The sequence below is a fragment of the Mya arenaria genome, chromosome 7, assembly GCF_026914265.1.
Source record: "Mya arenaria isolate MELC-2E11 chromosome 7, ASM2691426v1".
NCBI classification, from domain to species: Eukaryota; Metazoa; Mollusca; class Bivalvia; order Myida; family Myidae; genus Mya; species Mya arenaria.
In genome coordinates, this window is record NC_069128.1 from 61,787,853 (window position 1) to 61,808,754 (window position 20,902).

At 32.9% G+C, this 20,902-nt stretch overlaps 1 protein-coding gene across 3 annotated transcripts; it reads right to left on the minus strand.

The window, feature by feature from the left end:
* Positions 1-662: 662 nt before the first annotated feature.
* On the minus strand, positions 663-19,103 carry LOC128241721 (dynein regulatory complex subunit 4-like). Of its 3 annotated transcripts, none has more exons than XM_052958774.1 (15): positions 18,025-19,103; positions 17,045-17,107; positions 16,808-16,870; positions 15,939-16,001; positions 13,739-13,801; positions 12,570-12,632; positions 11,595-11,657; positions 11,172-11,234; positions 9,874-9,948; positions 9,023-9,085; positions 5,666-5,728; positions 5,443-5,491; positions 5,011-5,108; positions 2,297-2,481; positions 663-1,081 (listed from the first exon to the last, which is right to left on the minus strand). In XM_052958774.1, the coding sequence occupies exons 1-15, from the start codon at positions 18,916-18,918 to the stop codon at positions 931-933; spliced, it is 2,019 nt and encodes a 672-aa protein (XP_052814734.1). In that variant the 5' UTR covers positions 18,919-19,103; the 3' UTR covers positions 663-930. The 3 variants fall into 3 exon arrangements, with proteins under 3 accessions (XP_052814734.1, XP_052814735.1, XP_052814733.1); XM_052958775.1 differs by having other exon boundaries at positions 663-1,069; positions 2,297-2,484; XM_052958773.1 differs by having other exon boundaries at positions 2,297-2,484.
* Positions 19,104-20,902: the final 1,799 nt, after the last annotated feature.

A 20,902-nucleotide genomic window follows, 5' to 3' on the forward strand; every position in this document is an offset into this window, starting at 1 on the left:
CTGACACTCGCATAAATCGTCTAAACGTATACAATGTTCAAATACTTTGATAACAAAGTGCGAAAAAATAGCCCACACGTACTGTTACCCGTACAGATGGGAGTTAGCAACTTAAAGTAAAAAGTAGTCCTAACTTTGTGTAAATGGTTTGTTTTATAGTAATGTTTTATTCCCTACTTCATGTAAATGCTGTATTTTATAGTAATGTTTTATTCCTTACCTTATGTAAATGGTGTGTTTTATAGTAATGTTTTATTCCTTACCTTATGTAAATGGTGTGTTTTATAGTAATGTTTTTACTCCTTACTTCATGTAAACGGTGTGTTTTATAGTAATGTTTTATTCCTTACTTTATGTAAACGGTGTGTTTTATAGTAATGTTTTATTCCCTACTTCATGTTAATGGTGTGTTGTATAATGTTTTCGGATTTTCTAGCTTTACCTATACCTTGATTTAATTAATCTCAATTCATTATATGTTACTGAGCTTGCCTCGTTACAATTTTATTTGCAATAATTTACAAGCATATTCTAATGAGTTTAAGGAGGGTATTGTACCATGTCATTTTGGGCTGCACCCTTTCTAGAATTGAATGATTTAGATAATCAAACATATCCTTTGTTTTGTTAAAAAACACTTTATTTTGATAAAAATACACACATTCCTCAGAGCCCGATTCAATGTGTCCTTTTTAACCCTATGCCCAATTTCTCTTTTCTGTAGCACCCTCTCCGTTTTTAAAAACATGGCTTATACCCTAGTAACGTTTTCATTTATTGCAGTACTATCGTTTGACGTATTACGTATTTAAAACCGGTAAAAGTTATACACCATAGTAGGTACATCTCTGTTCCAGCTCCTCAGTCATACCGTTACTGTTTATTGTAGTCCTATTGTATGACTTATTAAGTATTTAAGACCGGTAAAAGTTATAACCCAATGTAGGTAAATCCCAATTCCAGTTGCTCTGTCATATCTATGTTTGCTTCTGTGATGCCTTTGGCTTCCAGCTCCGCTTTCACCTGCTGTATGTTCTCCTCGTACGACATATAAGGTAGCAGCATCTGACTAACGGTAAAACTAAAGCAAAACAGACTCAATATGTTCATGAACAGTAAGATATTCATCAATTGGTTTATGTGTCCGCCTCATTTAGGTCTGAACTGCCATGTTTGTAGTTCAATTATTCTTCAGGTTTTACAAGTTAAACTATTTACTAATAATCATAATGCATTCTATGAGAAGTTGAACTTGGCTTATAAAGTTTGAGAAAAAGAAAACTGATTTCTATGTTAACATTATTTATTCAATTCTCCCCAAATTATTCTATATTCCATTTACTGTATTTTCTCTGTGACAATCGACTGTACTGTTTTATATTTACTGGCTTACAAATCTATTGTCATATGAATGGTCTAAGATTACGTTTAAATTTTAAACCAAACTGTCTTTAATGTTATATGCTCTACATTCCTTGGTTCTCGTTACATTGTTTTTGTATATTTATTCTCAAAACATTTATTCTAATTTTAAATTGATCATTCGGTATAAAACACAATCGGATGTTTCCTTTATTTAGCTTATTGGATTTCATCCGATTGTTTTTTTCAGATAAACTAATTTGATTATAAATATTATGTTATAGCAAATATAAAACAGTATTAGTCGATGTAAACCTACATGTAATTGTGATTATTTATGTAAGGAGTAACATAACAACTGAACTTTATGCTTTACTAACGAAATACGTTACACTTTAGAAATGATAAGGCTTAGCATACTTTTGACCGTAGTTATCATCCTCTCAAACAGAAGATATGCGTCCACTTCAACAGCTGGTACAAACCAAGCAATATACCAACATACTTTGCTTTCCATCCAGTAAATAACCTTACCCGCATTGAACTCCTACACTGGACTACCAAATACGCTAGTCAGAATGGCGTCTCCTTATTATCACCTTAAACAGACTTTATATAATTATGCTGACTATACCGAGTATTCACTACCAATATAACTAACCACCTTCAAACTTTGCGTTTAAACCGTACGGTGAACATCAGACCACTTCTGAGCTCCGCCACTGACCTCCTACCTACCTGCGCACTCTTACTACTACTGTTCAACTACTTTTACCATGAAGTACGGGTTGTTCCATCCATCTAGGATACACTCCTTTTCACAGTGAGACGCCATACAGGACAACTAACCAGTCTTTCCCTACATAAAACACCAGTCCTCTTATAAACGCCGCCTTCGGCGTCCTATATACCAGCTGGCCCTAATTATACTTACCAGGTATCATGACGCAATGAGATGCCATCCAGCCCAACCTCTCCATCTCGCCCAAAGACAAACATCTGCCCTCTTCTGAACGCTGCTTTCAACATCCTACACACTAGCATACTCTCACTGTCTGTGTTCAAATGTACTGTGAACTTGGCGCTTTTATATTGCTTTCCCGGGGATGGATGGCCCTGCTGCTAAATGAATAAGGGAATATTATCCTCGTATTTTATGTCAAATGAAGCATTTTTGACAACTCTGGACTTGTGAGTTATTAAATATATTGTGGCATATACCACCGAAACAATAATGCTGTGATCTGGTGAATTCCATTATATTCAATTAATTACAAGTCTAAAATTTAATAATATTAGTCATAAAATCTTGTCCTTAAACTCGCACTGTTGTTGCATGAATGTCTTACCATGGTTGGAATCAAATATCATAATATTCTTTTGTTCGTATTGTCTCTGTGATATGCAATAGGGGAAAACCACTTTGAATATGACAATAACAGAAGGCATCTCAGGCCAATCGAAATAAATTTATTGTTAGATCATAGAATATACGAGAACAGACCATGTAATAACCAGAACGTCATTGACCCATGTGGCCGAATAGTGCACATACTATAATACATCGAATTAGTATATCAAGAACATACAGTACACTAAATTAAGTATCTTAATTTATTGCCTTTCAACAAGACTTTCAAGTTAATATGTACAAATTTATATGGAAAACTACAGAAACAAGTACATAAGTTAAATGTTTGAACATAAACCCCGTTTAATAGCGCAGGGTCAACGCCATATTAACATGTTTAATTTGCACAGTACATGCATATTATGTTTTCTAATTGTTGGTACCTTAGGTATTACTGCAACAGTTGATGCATACTCATACGATTATTTTCTTAAATGTGCCTCAAACAATTTCCTACAAAGCTCTTGGTTATATCATAAAACAATGATTAATTGTATATCATACGTGCATAGTTAATTAAGATTAATTCATAAAATATGTTCTGAAGACTATATTAGACGCTGTTAGTCCATCGGTTAAGGAAACCAAGTTCCATGCGTAGTTAAAGTATAGTCTGAGGGTAAGTCGTCGGCATCCAAATGTGTGAGAAACTCGACCGACACCGCCACCCGTCGCTTTTAATTCCGCCTGTTGCGATACTCGGAGGTCAAATCTGGCACATACACGTGCCATATTCATTAATACTGCATACACTTTAAAAACAGCCCATTTTAATTTATTTGATCAGAACTGTTGTTTGTTTCAGCGGTAAAGTTTCCTGCAACTCGATAGGGCCTTTTGTGATTCTCCCTATCAGAGTAACTATCGTAGAGCTTGGCGTGTTATGAAAAATATATATATTAATAGAGTGTAACCAAAGAAAAATGAGCAGGACTTTTCCTAACAATTTTTTGTGGGGTATTAATGGGGTCAAATCTAAACGGTTATACGATTATGTAAATATTGGAAACAAATTTGAAGGTCATGCATTTTTGAGAGATTTTACATAAAAGACATATACAGGTACAAGGGTTTGAATATATTTGGTCAATAACTTTTCAAAATATTAATCATAACCTTTAGCATAATAGTTTTTCCAACAAAATAATGCAAAGTAAGGAATTGAACTGGCAATGTTAACATCATTACAAAAATACCGCGAGACCAACAGTGACGCGACTCTCGGAAAGTCCAGTATATCATTATTTTATTTCCATTTCAACAAATCATGTTTTGTATTGATAAACTATGCCAGAGAACATCTTAATAATGACTCTTGTATCGTTTATCATGTAAATTGACAGGCTGAAATCTTTTAAATTGGCCATCGATTAAAGTGAACAATATCTATAAGGTAAGAGTTACTGTACAAAACGATTTGTTTCATAAGCAGCACTATTCGAAGAATCAAGAAGGCTATACTACTCGCAAAAGCGCCGAGGTTCGCGTCTTGTTAAAGTTCTATGGCAAATATGCAATTTAACTTTCAGGACATTCACTTTCTTTACAAAGTTATTCAAAACCACAAAGTTTGGTTTCATTATTCCATATCATCCGAATTTACTTACGCCATATGGAGCCGTAAGCTGAGGTTACAAATGATTTTGCGATCAATATGAACAGCATATTTCAAGGCGTATAAGTAAGTTACTTTTGTATTGCATGTCCATTTGTGAAGTCATAATTTCATGTAGTGTTAAAAATTTGCTGTTGATAAGGCTAACTTTGATAGTAATTCTAAGGGTTATGGTGACGTTTAACATCAGTGACTTCTTTCAAAGTGTTTCCAAAGCCTGACTTATGTACGAGACCTATGATGAATCAATTCATTAAGACATATAAAGACATATAAAACAGTATACTGTGTCAGAGTTGATCGTGATCCTGAACCCCAAAAAATAGAATAAATCTCTGTTTGTTTGTTCTTAAATGTTAACGTTAATTTGATGATATTACTTGGAAAAATACAATACTAATTATGTTGGCAGAAATATAACTTCTTCCGTTAAGGCAGTCTGTATGTGAAAGGTTGTTTATAATCACAAATCAATACGATTTTGTGTTTACATGTCCCACTGCCTTTAAATTGCTACGGCACGTTAATTACATGATTCATAGGATATCAAAATGTTGTTTGCGCTATATTGTCAGATCAAAACTTGTCATTTTCAAAGTAGGAAATCATATATAGTTATTACCATCTGAATACCTTCCGGGAATGTAAACTTCAACTTGATTGGCATTGCACATGGTATCTCGCTAACCCTGACCTCTATTGCCCCAACAGGCTGTGTCCCTTAAAACAAAATGACTTATATATTATTACCGGAACTTTTAGATATTGATTTAAGCATACAAACGTGTAGGTGTTTTAGATCCTGTTAAAAGTATAGTATAGTAGATGTTGTTAAAAGTGCAACAAAACCAAGTTATTTAACAGCCATCTCTAACGATAGCATGTACAACTTTTATTTATTTACGGTTTCGTATCAATCCTCACGTGAAAAGCAAAACGTAGCTATTCACATTTCAAGCATTAATATATAATATGAATGATACTTATTGTTTGTTGTCAATTTATTGAAGGAATATCTACATTAATGCTACGAAATTGTGTAAGGGGAACTTACAGATAAGTTTATTGTAGATTGCACAACCTTCCCGAATTTTTGCCCACACCTTTAAAGCAAACCATATTAATGAGGAGAAATATGTTTGGTTGGTGTAAAAAAGACACACTACGAAACAAACAAAGCATATACATGTGTAAATATTTATATTCATTTGATATGCGTAGTTTGTCTATACAACATGTATATTTAGCAGTATGGTTACTAATAAGATCATTCATACCTCTCTAGGAAGACCCGAGCGCTCATCCATACAATTTAATTCCTCGTCGACCCTTGTTTGTTCCTAAACAAATACCGACATGTTTGAACATACTATATATATTTTTAGAGATATTCCTGTTTACATTACATTTAAGTTTAAATGTTTATATCTTTTCTAAATCATGACCTTATGATTTAAAATTTAAGGCGGCGAAAACCAGGTTTTCAATTTGAGCAATTTTTAAGCTTTGGTAAATTGTGGATAAGGTTATTTTTATATGCTATAAATACTTCTATATGTGTAAACGAAACGACAACAATGTCAAGCATGCTGCTAAATGAAACAGTGATAAAACAGTTCTGGGCAAGGTTGCTGAATTAAATGAATTGGAAAGTCATATTGCCATAGTGATATTGTTATTTATCGTAGGCATGTCAAACCAACGAAAATACGAAAATAACTGTCCTATTTCCCCCTAAATAAAACCTTGGCCTGTTACCCACGAATACGGGTTGATACAACATCTATAATGTTTGACAAATGACCAGACCAAATAAGTAAAACGTTGACCTCGCACTCAATACAGCAGCTTGGTATTTTGGGCATTTGTTTGATCATATTGTATTGCTCTTTTGTAAACATAATTATTTTGCATATAATTTTCACGTACACTTACAATCAAATAAAACAAAAAGAACAAATGGGTTCGGCTACAAGTTATTACAACACTAGTTTCAGCCCTTCCCATGCGCCAATATAGCGTCAATGTCGTTAAAATATATGATTAAACGTAACTAGAAGAATATAAAATGTTAATTAATTTAGAGATAAAAAATATTTCGGTTGCAACCAAAAGAAAAAAATACAATGTAATAACATCCCAGACCATTTATATCGTGATTGAGGGTGATATCAAAAGACACGTTTTGTTAATTTGATGTACTTAAGAACTTAAATAAAAAAAAATGATGTTCTTAAAGGATGAAATATTCGAGTATTTCGAAAAAGTAACACGCGTTCTTCGCCGTATTTACTACATTTAAAGAAATAACGTTCTGCATCTTTTGTGCCTTGCCCAAAGTCACAAATAGGATTATCACGAAGAAAGGTTATGATGAAATGTGCATTAAGGTTGCTACAAGCATTTCTAATTCTTGTATGGTGGATATTTGAAAGTCTGTCCTCGACAAGATAATATTTCGGAAAAATTGAGCCTTTGTATCTATCTTTTAAACGTACCTTAAATACATTAAGCGTGTTACTGTTACGAAAGTGAACATCAAGCCGGTTCCACAAATCTATGGAAGATGGGATTGTTGATTTCGAGTAAATACGTCTAGGTATGGGGACATAATTATTTCTGTTTCGAAGCGGATATGTTGACAACCTACAGCCATGACAAGTCATTGCACAAGAAATTTCTACCAATTAACATTTGATTGGGACATTGACCTTTGACCTTTTAACATGGGTCTTTCACCAGAAACGCCGGTTTTCATGGTTAATATTTGAGTCAAATAATGTCTAGACACCTTTATGGTTGACCATACCAAGAAAATTGACAAATGGCCCTTTGATGCGTATTTGACCTTTCACTATGGTCTTCAGATGTGGCTTGCCAACGACACGCAAGCTGATCATGGTGAAAACATATGCAAAGTTAGTTTTAAATCTCCCGATATATGGCTATTTACAACATGACAGCAAAAATATAAATACTTTTGAGCAATGACCTTAACTTTGACCTCAACTTTTGTCTTGCGGGCCCTAGTATGACATAATATGATAAATTCATCTGCCAATATATTTTAAACAGTAAACAGCGATGTCAATGTAAGCGCTGAAAGCTTTTAAAGGCTGTAGACTCGACAAGCGTGATTTCCTCTTTTTACTGTTTATTCTGTTCTCAAGCAATTCAAAATCGAATCTAAAACATATTCTGATGGCCCCAAACTGCAACCTAGAAGCGCCAGTCATTACCTAAGAATAGTTAATGCAAATTTATGACTTGTTAATAAAATAAGCTAGTTCCATAACAGTAACTGTTGAATCTATATGTCTTACTGGGATATATTAGCATTACCTTCATCTCGCAAGCGTATTGCTAGTGTAAAGTTAAATTGATAAAACCCGATAATGGGTTAGGGCGTTTTAACTATTTGTTGAGGGTAAAGTTTGGCAGAGACTTATAGTCAAAACATTTTATTTTCTGCGTTATTTACTGTTCCCCTTGGTTCTTCGCCAATATTTATTCAAGTTATTTTCTGCTGCCATTTAAATACTAATAAACGTCCTTTAATTCGCACTTTTTCTAAACTGCATAAAAACATACGTCCCATATTAATACCTCGATGCATTAATACTTTTATTATGTCATGTCCAAAGTAGAAACGACGATACCTGATTTCGATATGCGATCATAAATCATAATGGCCTGTGACCTTAAGCCTAGAAATCGGACACGAATTATTGGCGCCAACTCGAATAAACACCAGCCCAACCGCTTTAATATCAAAGGGGATGAACATGTTTATTTTGTTAACCTAATTTTGAATTATACTTATCGCATTTTAATATGGATAATAATGAATTGATGACGTCAATATTGATTGAAAGGACAGTATTATTAGCCAACTCAAAGATACACCTAAATGAAGTTATAATCAAAATTGCAAATATATTTACATAATCTCGACAATGGTCATGGTGGTCATTTAATTGTCCGGTTAGCGCAGTGGTTAGTGTATTCGCTTCTCACCTAGGTTCGATTCCCGGCCTGGGTGCATGTGAGTTTGGTTTGTGGTCACCAAGTCGGTCAAGTGGGTTTCCTCCGGGGACTCAAGTTTCCCCCAAAACACAAGACCACACTCTCGCGCAACATCGTGCCAACGAGAGTGAATAATATAAGTTGTAGAAGCTTGTTTCACAATTGTTGTAAACTAAATAATTTAAACTAATCTCGACGATATCATACCCTAAGAGTCCTAACAAATTTTGTTTACTATGCCGGGTTGAAATGTTTGAAATTGCGTAGCCAAAATGATATCACGACATTATGTTCATCACACGAATTTCTTATTATTGTTTCAAATTTTTTTTCATTATTTTAAAAGTTATTATCACTCGTGAAGATATTGCTTACTATTAATACTCGGTGAAATAAATTGATATTTTACACCACAAGGCAACAAATAACTCTCAATATATTCTGATAATAATTTTAGATAGAAAAAAATGTTAATACAATTTATGATAATTTACTATAGACGTCTAGCGAATAATAACGATAAGGAATATTTCAAATGTATACAAACATTTTGGCTGGCAAACATAATTTGTGCCATACTGTATAGTATTTTTTACAATTTATCTTACATTCAAATATTCGTAATAGTCCCTCTTTGGCTGCAGTTGCTCATAGTCGAACGATTTTGAAGCCTGAAAGCACAGAGGCGAACAATTCAGTTTCAATGGTACTGTAAGTGAATATAGACCAATGACGTTTAGTTGTTATATCTTACATTTTTATAATTAAACTACTTAGACATAGGAGTCAACGAGTTAAAGGCCTATTTTAAGGAATGTTTGGCATGATAATCACCTGCTGTCCATCTCCTGCTAATTCCAATTATGTCACAGTAGGGGCCAATTTCCTGTGTATTTGTTTATTGCCTCAGGGCCATTTAGGGTCCATTTCTATAATAAGACTTTCAAAACTGCACAGCAGGGTACTCGGATCAGATATTTGATAAAAGGGATCAAGGCAAGTAGATTAAGATCAATAAACAGAGGTTGTGTACTGTACACAGTTTGGGGGGGAGGGGTGCACTTATAGAAGGCGGCTTAAACTAGGCCTTTAAGATGCGAGCGTTTGATGACGAGTTACTTACATACTTTCTTGGATGATTTACCTTTTTTATATAGTTATTTGAACGGTTTTCTTATGCCTCAAATGAACAAACATTTTAAACGTGTTACTAAGCAACAATCTCTTTTCAAATCAACCATTAGAAGTGAAAACATGCTTAATTCAAAAGAACAGTTTATATTTATTTGGAAATTATTACATGAAAGCATATTTTGTTACATTGAATTGAGTTCTGTGCTAAATAAACATACATTGTACATTAACACTAATTGATATTTTGTCTTGAATATTCAAAAATTTATAATAAAATCAATATTGCTGGAATATATGTCCTTGCATTATAATGTAAAATGTTAACCGTTGATCTTTTGTCTTCATAGTGGCCCCAGCCCTGTTTCGCTTGCATTGACTCTTGTTTGGACCTCTTAAGTTCCTGAAAACGTCAATGCAAAGCATGAAGTCAGGATACTAAGACCTAACACTGGCGAGACTGACGGTTCAAACAAACACATTATACAATTGTAAAAGATGCATTACATGTGTACACACATAACTTCGCTTTATGCCAGAATTTAAGGAAGAGTTTTGCTACAAGTGTTCCACTGTATGTATGTAAGAGATTTCAGCAAATATGTTGAAAAGGTCTGACCTTTTTTGAAAAAAATAGGTCAGGTTTAACCTGTTTCAGCTCGTCATATAGTTTCTTCTTTGTTTAGAATATTTAAGAATTGTTACATTTTGAGCAAAGGTTTTTTTATTATATTTAATACATTATGACAAGTAAATCTTGGCATCGAAATGGTCTGGATTGAAGTTTCTTTAACGTCATAAATAACAGGTAATCACGAAATATAAAGTTATTTAATGTTCAAGTATTTGAGTTTCGGATGTCTGGCAATACAATAAAATGTTGTCATCATTTGGTCGGTTTAAATAAGTAGATAAATACTATGTAAAAACGAACGGACTATTATGTTTAGATTAAAAGGCATATCTGCAACTTTGTTTTGGACCATATGCACATATTTAGAGATTAAAAAATAAAATGTATTTCTTAAATGTCTCTTATTTTCTGTCGATCAAAATGTGTATATCTTGATGGAAACTCGTATACATTGATTTACATACGTGGTCTGAATGAGGAATGATTATTATATTCATGTTCTATACAGCTGAAACTAGTAATCGAATTCGTTTGGATGGAGTTTATGTTCTACTTAGGTTTCTTATGCTTCATTTATAACTGGCAAAAACGCAGCGTTTAATGAACAACGTAATGCGATGATAAATATAAAAGGTCGGTGATGTCAAATTATTTGTTAAATAAATGAACTTTTCATATCGACTAGTTCTTGATTATCCTCTTCTTGTTGTTTTTGTTCTTGATCTTCTTGTTTTTGTTTCTGTTCTTACCAGTGTAACCTTTTTCTTACTATTCCGCCGTTATCTCATTAATCTGCGACAAAGGCATCTGTTTGCATTGAGTTCTTTTAATTTATATATTGTTCTGTTTACGTACCTAATTATCAATTTCATTTCAAAACACAGTGTTTCAGTGACAGATTGTTTTAAGTCAATAAGACACATTCGTGTGTAGGGTTCTTGCCATTAAATAAAAATAACAACATATCGATCGGTTAAAAATGTTGCTCGTACCTTTTCCTTTTTTTCTATGACCTGTTTTGCTCGCAGGAATTCAGTTTGGAACCATTTCAAATCCTGCAACATAGAGGCGAACCATGGCGTAAGTAGTTTCAATCATATGATAAGAATGCGCTATATAAAAGTTTGATTTGATGGGCAAGTTTAATAGTATAAAAGAACAATACAGCTGACTTGATAACAACGTCACCAGGCCTGTATTGTTTTTCCCAGTTCAACTGTATCACGTTCAGTGAAATGCTAACATGGAGAACAAAACAAAAGAGCCATTAGATAAATTTAATCTCTATATTATTGTTTTGTGTAACTTTCATATAATCCAAACTTTTTTTTTAATACAAAAATACAACAATTAATTAGCTTTTTTTTAACTATGGAAAGTTTATTTTGCTTCATCATTATTAATAGGGTGGTCACCTTTTCCGAATTTTCTAGGTGCTGTTGTACTTGTTCAAGCTTATCGTTCAGTTCCGTCTTTATCTGAAAACGTTGAAGGATTGATTAAAAACGTTTTCTGTATGTTGAAATTTAAGATTTACTGAATAAAGAGAATCAATATGAAAATATTGAGCAACTATCAAAGTTAAAAAGCGACGAATATATTAATATTTATATGTAAAACTACAAAAACCAACAGAGTAGTCGAAAGCGTAAACATAAAACCCGTTATATGGCACAGAATCATCGCCACATTTATTAGATATTTACCAATTTCTGAATACTGTTTATTTAAATTTTGATCTTCTTGTGTTTGTTCCTGTTCTTAGCAGTGTATCCGATTACTTACTTTTCCGCTGTTATTTTTCTGTTTACGTACCTAATTATCAATTTCATTTCAAAACATAATGTTTCAGTGACAGATTGTATTACGTCAAATCGACACATTCGTGTGTAGGGTATTCAATGCAACTGTATCAAATTCAGTGTGATGCGAAATGGAGACCAAATATAAGAAAAATAAACAATTTTAATATTTGTTATAATTAGATGACATGAAGTAAATTCTTAATGAATAATAATGGACGGAGTGAGCGCAACTAACTGATTTACAATACAACCATATTGGCTGATACATTGATAACGCAAAATCGGACGCAGGGAATGTGTATTAGACGAGTGGCAGTAAGCGGACCTTTAAACAGCCGCGAAAGGTGAACTTTTTCTTAATGATTAAGTATTTAAGTAATTAATGGTTGCCTTTCTAAAATTTCATTGGCTTAAAATGTAGGTTGTATTCTATATAATATTATGTTGTGTACCTATCTTTTAACCATAAAATTATTTTTCTATACGACAATTAACAAATAAGACAACTAACAAGACTTATGTAAAACACAATCCCTATTATTATTTTTAAAAAAATCTTTGTTTCGTTATTGTAAATAGGGTCACCATTTCCGAACTGTTATGGTCCTGTTGTACTTGTTTCAGCTGACCGCTTAGTTCCGTCCTTATCTGAAAACGTTCAAGGATTGGTTAAAACGTTTTCTGTATGTTGAAAATCAAGATTTACTGAATATAGAAGTTAAGTATGATAAGAGTCTGTATATATTACTAGTTAAAATTAAATGTTATAACCAATATCTGCATACTGATTATTTAAAATCAACTTTCGAATCGTATTCTGCCCAGACCTGTTATCGAGAAATTACGTTCGAAGAAGCCTTAACAGCACGAAATGATACGAATAGAAATATGTTGGCATATTACTACTCACGTACTTGTGCCAACATTAAATAAAACTTATAGAAAAGGCGCACTATATTTTACACAAACCCAACGTGTGTTCCCTTTAATATATAAATCGCCGATCCATTACAAATAGAATACCGAATATAAATTTACACCGGCAAGTTTAGCAATACGACTGCACTAAGGATAACAAAGAATTAAATAGTTACATAACAAACGTATTTAAGGTTGCTCTAAAACCCAATAAAAACCGATAACTACTACTTTAAATATTCCCCGTAAAACCATAGGTTTAAGTCTCAGTTAAAGCTAGTGAAGATCAAAATACTGTTTGCATGATCGAACTCATATATATTTTATCGTTCAAAATCCAAAATGCTTGATAAAACGGTAAACAATAAAACGTGGATTTCTCGCAAACAATGAAAAAAACGTTGCAACTTTTTAAGACCCGGTTACCACAAAGGTGTTTGTGCATCCAAGATATTCAAGGCAAATTCATCCAAATTGATTGATTACCTGAACATTTATGTTTGTTTGGGCAAAAGGTGATTACAATATTTGAAACCTACTTATAATATATGTAACACATCATTTTCACAATCTCTGACTTTTACTGCCAACTATCGTACGGCTACATTGCAAAGAAAATCTAGAGCAATGTCAGCCGGGCAAACCCAGCAGTGTTGGAGGATGGACAGAACGACCAATCAGCATGCTTCGCGCAATAAATTATTGTCTACACACATATATACATTTGCTTCTTGCATTGGCAAATTTGGATGTATGTACGTGTTTTAGTACAAGTGTTGTCCTTGTTTGTTTAGAATAGGATACCAACGAATCTTAAACATGATTAAAAAGCTCACCATTTCTAAATTATATTTCTCTTGCTTCACGTCTTTCAGTTCATTATAAAGTCCATACCTTGTCTGAAAATGTATAAAGCTTGCATTACATGTTTGCTCTCAGAGTAAAGAATATTATCATATTCTTAATAATTAGATCTGGACCAGATAGCTTGCATCCTTCACTAGTTCTACTCAGGTTTCTCAAGCATCATTTCTAACAGGAAATAACGAAGCATGCAATCAAATACGGAATACGATGATTATATATGTAACAATGTTATGTTTTATAAGTAATCCCTTTTTAATTTAAGATGTTTATCTGTTTGCATGTTGTCATCTTTAAAGTTTTCTTACGACATGTTTATTCATTTACTCTGTATAATCGTCTAATTTATTTTCATACTTTTGTATGGTAGTCTTGATGATAATCTTGAGAACGGTTTTGCTACTTGTTCTTTATGTTTTAGTCATGTGACTTTGCCACAATATTGTTCAAATTACCAATATCTAGTTATAAACGTTACACAAATGGAATCCATAATCCACTACCAATTTGATGTAGACATATAACGTATAATTGTAATGAGTATTTTATAATATTTGAGATAAGTAAATTTGTTAAGATTTAACGAAACTGATAAAAATTATGTTTATCATTTGAACTGTTTGAAACCCTTTTCATTTACCTCAATCCATCTACGTGGTACTCAAAAAGTATGGTATATGGTTAATAGCTTACAAAACCAAATAAAGGCACACACCAATGCTTTGTTGTACCCCAAAATGCACTCTCCTTTTACAGAAAAAGCGTCCAAGATAAGTTCTAGTATCAGTCTCGAAAGCATTTGTTGTGATGTTTAAGACTATGAAATATAAAAAGTAACAAGGACCTACGTTTTGAAGATAAGCAATATGTTCAAGCACGACTCCAGAAATGTCTTACCTCTCCCCTCTTTGTGCCGTTCATTACGGTGGCTATCTTAAGAACGTGATAAATGTATCTATCCATGCTGATAAACATCATACATGAAGCTATATTTACATCAGTCAATTAATCATAGACGTTTTTTTTATTAACAATACAATTCCAATTCTAAATTTATGATTGCAGTACAGTCAAGATATTGGCCAGTGTATATGCGATACATTACCTCGATGTTTGGTAACTGTTCCTTACTACAGGATAGTTAACAAAGTTTGAATTAGATTTGTTTTGGTCCGTTTAAGTACTACGTCATATCACTTGAAACATAACTTTTTTAAGTACCTTCGTATTTGTCAATATATATGCATAAATACTCTTTTATAAAGTGTGTAGTTTATGAGTTTTTAAAAGGAAAATAGCATAATAAACCATGGAATGAAATGCAAAACTTGATAAGATAACGTGAAAACATACAAGAATTACAAATTACAACGCTTATTTGGGGTAAAATGGCGCCCCAATATTTTTGACAAAATATGGTCGTATGATCTGTATGCGGAGGTGACACAATGATCATTAATATGCAATGCAACCCAAGGAAGACAACACTATGACATGCCAAACTTAGTCTGCAAAGCTTCCTATGCATAAGAATATTCATCAAAGCTTGCACTGATAAAATCATACAGCTTACAACATCATTTAAAGAGTTGAGAAGGTTGAGATTTTTTAAAATATTCGTTCTTTAAGTGTACGCTGGTTTTATTTTTACGTTGCCGAAAATGTCTTGCTTTGTAAAATCCGCATCACACTAGAAGTTTACTTCCCGTATTAATAGTATCTATTTCGGGTAAGGCTTAAACGCATTTACTTGCGATCAAAATACATTTTACTTAAAAGGATAACACATAATTATGTTATCATATATGGAATTAAATGTGTTTTCAAAAATTAATAAAAACAAGCATTTAAGAAGTTTTAGGTCCTAATACAAGTTTATTATATTTGATTATAATCACCTTCGAATGTGATATTATATTTATAGTACACATATCACCGGATGTTTTTAGCGCAAAATTTCTAAAACGTGGACACATCACATCTTGAGATATAATACCAGTAATATATCAAACTTATAAATCGACCTGCTTTCATGATGGCGATGCCATTTATGATATAAACATACATACATATATATTGTATTGTATTTAGCAAAGACTTCTGTTGTTCACTACAAGATCTCTATAGATCGGTACGATAAGAATCATTAATAATTTTTATAAAAGGTCTCACCTGTTTTGAATCATAAAGTTCTTGTTTTACTTGTTTCAGCTCATCACACAGTTCCTGCCTTTTCTGAAAACGAGGAATGATTGGTTAATGAATTAAAAACATAACTTGTTTGAATGACGATTACTATAACATTATTTGAAATACATTTTCGCTCACTAAGGTAAATGAACGTATTTTATACATGAATATGATTTAGATTAAACATTTAGCAAATGGTTTAGTTTATTCGAAATGATTCATAAGTTAAAAATAGCATATACATTCCAATTCATCTACATAGTGGTCTTATTTTATGGTAATGTCATATTTTCCCATGCCCTTCTTCTTGCAGTTTAACAGTATAGGTCAATGGCCAAAACTAAATTTACAAAGTTGTAAGTTATGAATACAAGCCTACATTCTTTTGCGTTTTGCCAGGAATCGTTTTGACACTAGTACGGTCAGAACCATTAACATATTTGTAAATGGTCTCGTTTCACTTGTTTGCCTTGACTAAAAACGTCAAATTATAATGAAATATACGTCATTGTATCAAAAGCAATGACTTTAATATTCTTTTCTGTTAAAACTAAACGCTACAACAGCAAATAGGGCGTATTATTGATATCGCCTTACTCAGGGAATTCAAGGTTTATACGATGAGGAATAATGAAATGAATGAAAGATATTGTGATTTAGTTTTACTACTTATTTAAATTGTGTAAACTAATATTTTATTGAATAAATTTTAATATAAATTATAAACTACAATTATAGTCAAGGCAATAGTTATAGAATGATTTTGGCTTTAATTAGTTTGTGACATTTCTGCAATTTTGATCCAAACGATCAATAATTATTGATTTAATATTAGACACAATTGCTCTTACTCTTTCCGATTTGTGTAAGCGTTGTCTCACTTGCAGTCCCTCATATTCGAGGTTCTTACGAGTCTGAAAGCAGAAGACTGTACACATGTACCAACGGCAAATACACTTTAACAAATGTATTACATCTTCATTTATTACAATCAATAATTACGGAAGAAACCGACAGGCAGGTAGCCGGATGGACGGAAAGTCGAATAATTCACATTGTCTTTGCCAACTTTCTACAAATTCACTTACCGTTTCTGCTTTTTCTAAGTCCCGTTTTGCTTGAACCAATGCTTCGATGAGTTCCGTTCGTGTCTGAAAACGTACTGTATGTCATTAAAAATTCATAGTTCCAAACATAATAACATATAAATGAAACATGCACTACACACATAATACCATTAACATCCGTTTGTGATTGAAACAAGACCTGGTTATGTATTAAGTATACCAGATAATACGAATCAAGAAGACTAAAGGCTGACAAACCCTTATCAATATGTCACGCTTTAAAGAATTTATCAACTTTACTCATTAAGGTATCAGTTGTCCAATTATGTGATGTTTTGACATTAAATTAGTTTAGTGTCCTTTGAAAGTATTTTATGGTTAGCGAAAGAATATGCCAACATTATACCAAAATATCTTAAAAAATAGAGGACAACTTTGTTTTTATCAATACTGTTTTTCGGCCATTTATTTTGTATTTATTAATAATTAAGCAATACAATTTCACGTGATACAAATGCTATGTAAGGTTACTAGGCATAAATACTTTATTCTATCGCCAATGACTCGTTCACAGCTAACAGGTCGTTAATAATATATATTTTCCATCTAGTATTAAGGCTATGTCGATAAGGATAGACAGTGCGCAACAAATTATGAGTACAATACGATAACTATTTATTTACATTGAGCATATTTGTCAATATTTACGATATATGTTTTTGTTCATCTCTAGAGCATGTACAAACTATGTTTATGAAAAACTACAGAAACCAGCTCAGTAGCCGAAAGTTTGCTAATTATACTTCGGCTATTGCGTTTATGGTGTGATTGATTCATTTGTAGTTGTTTTATGTGATGTTTATATTATCAATATAGAATATTATAAACGGACCAATGAAACAATGCGTTTTTTGTTAACACTGAATGTTTAAATTAATACCGGTCGTTATTGTAAGATGCATTGTGCCTATGTAAAATATACGACAAACATAAAGGAATACTTTTTGCGTTTCTTGAGTTGCATTCCTAATTGAGAATGTGGTTCCTTCGTCGCTTCCATCCACTTCCTCTTGAAGTTCACAAACATCCCTTAAGTCTTCAGTCAGGCATTTAAATGCCACCATACTTTCCTTTAAGCAAAAATGTTTAAAAGTATGTTTGTATTTAGCTTCTTTCATCTGCCTTTTGACTTCTGAAATTTCTTTGTCAAAGTTCCGGCTCAATAGGTAAAGGCGACCCGTCAACGAGTTGTTCACAAACTCATTGAGTTGACTTTCCTCTTTAATAGCCCAAGACACTTTCTCTTCACAAACGGATGAAATGAATGAAAAGGCGGCTATGTTTTCGTCGTGAAGTTTTTGCTCTTCCTCTTTGAAAGTACTGATCGAATGTTCTACTTTCCGTTCCAGTCTATTTTTCAAATCATCTAATTCTTTATTGCATTTAACCGCATGTATATTACTTCTTTCTTTTTGTCTATCAATTTCTTCTTTCATGCGCTTACTGTCATCCTTAATTTCATTTAAAGCTGCGGACATAGCATTAGTTTGGTTGTTATCAACATGCCCTGCCTCTTGACATAAATCAACAACTTCTTGTCCACATGATATATGATCCGAACGAAAACATCGACCACATATCATTAATTCATGAATTTTACAAAATAATAACGCCCTTTCAGTCGGATGGTGTTTACATATCTCCTCTGTGATATCATATATAATACTCCTTGAATTGTATCCATCTTTTCCGTACATCTTCAGAATGTGGTTTTGGAATGCCCTTCCTTTCTCATGAATTTCGCCACACGATTCACAAATGTTTCCACATATATTGCAATATCCAACTGCCTCTTCCTTGCAACACATTTCACACTGAACATGGTTGTTTGCCATTTTAAATGTTATGTTTATAATCCGAATCCAAAGTGTATATCTCGATTCACTACTATGAAATAAATAGTATAAACTTCAAAAGAAATCTGTACTTAAATGTAATCATTGAAAACCGGGGACAATCAACCTGAAATGAATTGAAAAGCAAATACCTTCCTTGTTTAAATAAGATCGTTTTAGGTAGAATCATACAATACCATTGTCTTTACCCAAAAACTTTATTCATCATCGTTCAAAAACACATTTACCCATATATTAAGCACAATCAAAAAGAATTCTTATTTCAATTTACAGAATCAAAACTCGACAGTAATTGCTTTTGTAAAGCACACGAAATGTGTTCAATGTAAACAACTGACGTACGTTGCTAGGGGAGCAGTCAACAGTTTTGATAAGAGACGATATTAAGTGCACACTTCGCATGCGAAGCGGTTCATATCAGATCTTTATATGTGTCTAAAAATGGCCTCGTATGATTCATGTTTCTTGCTACCTCTAAACGCGTGTTCACAATTAACAGAATAACATAAAACTTTGCAACTGTGAACTGTTCTTCGAACGACGAATGGGATATTCGATTTGTGTGATTCATATTAATTTGATTATTTACATCGCAAAATTGACCAAATAGTTACTACACAGCGTGTTTATTTGAAATGCTCTTCCTTAATGACGTCACGTCGAAAACAATGCTATATGCCGTATTGTTATTCTGGCGACGTCAGTTATGCTATAAAATGGGTTATATTCTTTTAGTAGTTACTTATCAATTTATGCGTTTATTCATTTATATCATGATAATTTCATGTATTTTCGTTGCTTATTGTACATGCTCCAGTGAACATCACCTTTTTCGCCTCCCTGTTTACCCGTATTCTATGTCGTAATGCCTTTCTTATTTCGATATGAAACCACGGGGACACTTGTGTTCGAACCTTTAAAATTGTGGTAGATATTTGACAAAAATGACGTGAATGGATTCGTTAACTGATCTGTGTAAAAATATGTATATATTTTTTACAGCATGTTTTTCAATTAAAATCTGCATCTAGCCGTTTTAGTTTGTCAAAATCACCTTGCAAGAATTTCCAGCGTTTACGTTTGAAAGAACAACTAGTAAAATTATTGAATTTCAACACAGTAGATCAGACAATGGAAACGAATTTGCTGGTGTAGGAACGGTCAACCAACACCACTTCAAGAACGGACTCAGGAGATGAGACAAAACATATGTTAAGACTGAGAAGATTCAGTAAAAAAGCTAAAAGTTTCGAGAGATTTTGTAATATGTATTCGATCATGTGATACGCTAGCGGTTTGTTAATATCCAAATTAAAGTCACCAATAAACGCGATGTCCTTATTGCCTGTTTTGAATGCAAATGAAATTGAATTGTTTATGCAATCAAGGACATGAAAGTCATGATTGCTGATTGAGTTTTGCCTTCTTTTTATACTCAGTTTCAACTGAAGACGTTCAACATCATGAGGTTCAATGTCGCCTCGTTCCGAGACAAACAGGTTTGATTAAACATAAACAATTACGCCCCATGCAGATCAACAGGCATGTTTCTTCTATACGGGATATGGAATGAGTAGAAGTTTAGGCTGCTGAATCGACCTCATTGTGATTTGGTATAGGCTAGAATATCAAAATTACGAAGGTCTGCATACAAAATATTAAAAAAAAATCTAAGAAAACTCTGAACATTGTAATGTACTATTTTCAAGTGAGTACCAAGGACTTCGGATGCAACGGAAGAAATGGATGATGAGAAAGAGGATACTGTCCCTGGATCCCCGTGAATATCACGAAGAGTATGGACAACCAGCAGATTAATTGGAAGTAATCAATTTTCAATCCTTTTGCACATGACTGGTAATAACAGAACAAAACAACCCTCATCCAATACGTGTCTATAGCAATATTTATTTACCTAGGTTACACCAGGATGAAATATGTAACCGATTTTAGTAATAGTTCA

What these genes read in the sequence shown, in the direction of transcription:
- LOC128241721 (XM_052958773.1), bottom strand. Translation starts at nt 18,918, where the DNA reads ATGGCAAACAACCATGTTCAGTGTGAAATGTGTTGCAAGGAAGAGGCA. An exon ending in TCATAGAAAAAAAGGAAAAG is followed by an intron (nt 9,949 to 11,171) that starts GTACGAGCAACA and finishes TGACGTTTTCAG; the next exon opens with GAACTTAAGAGGTCCAAACA. An exon ending in ACTATTACGAATATTTGAAT is followed by an intron (nt 5,729 to 9,022) that starts GTAAGATAAATT and finishes GTATTTGTTTAG; the next exon opens with GAACAAACAAGGGTCGACGA.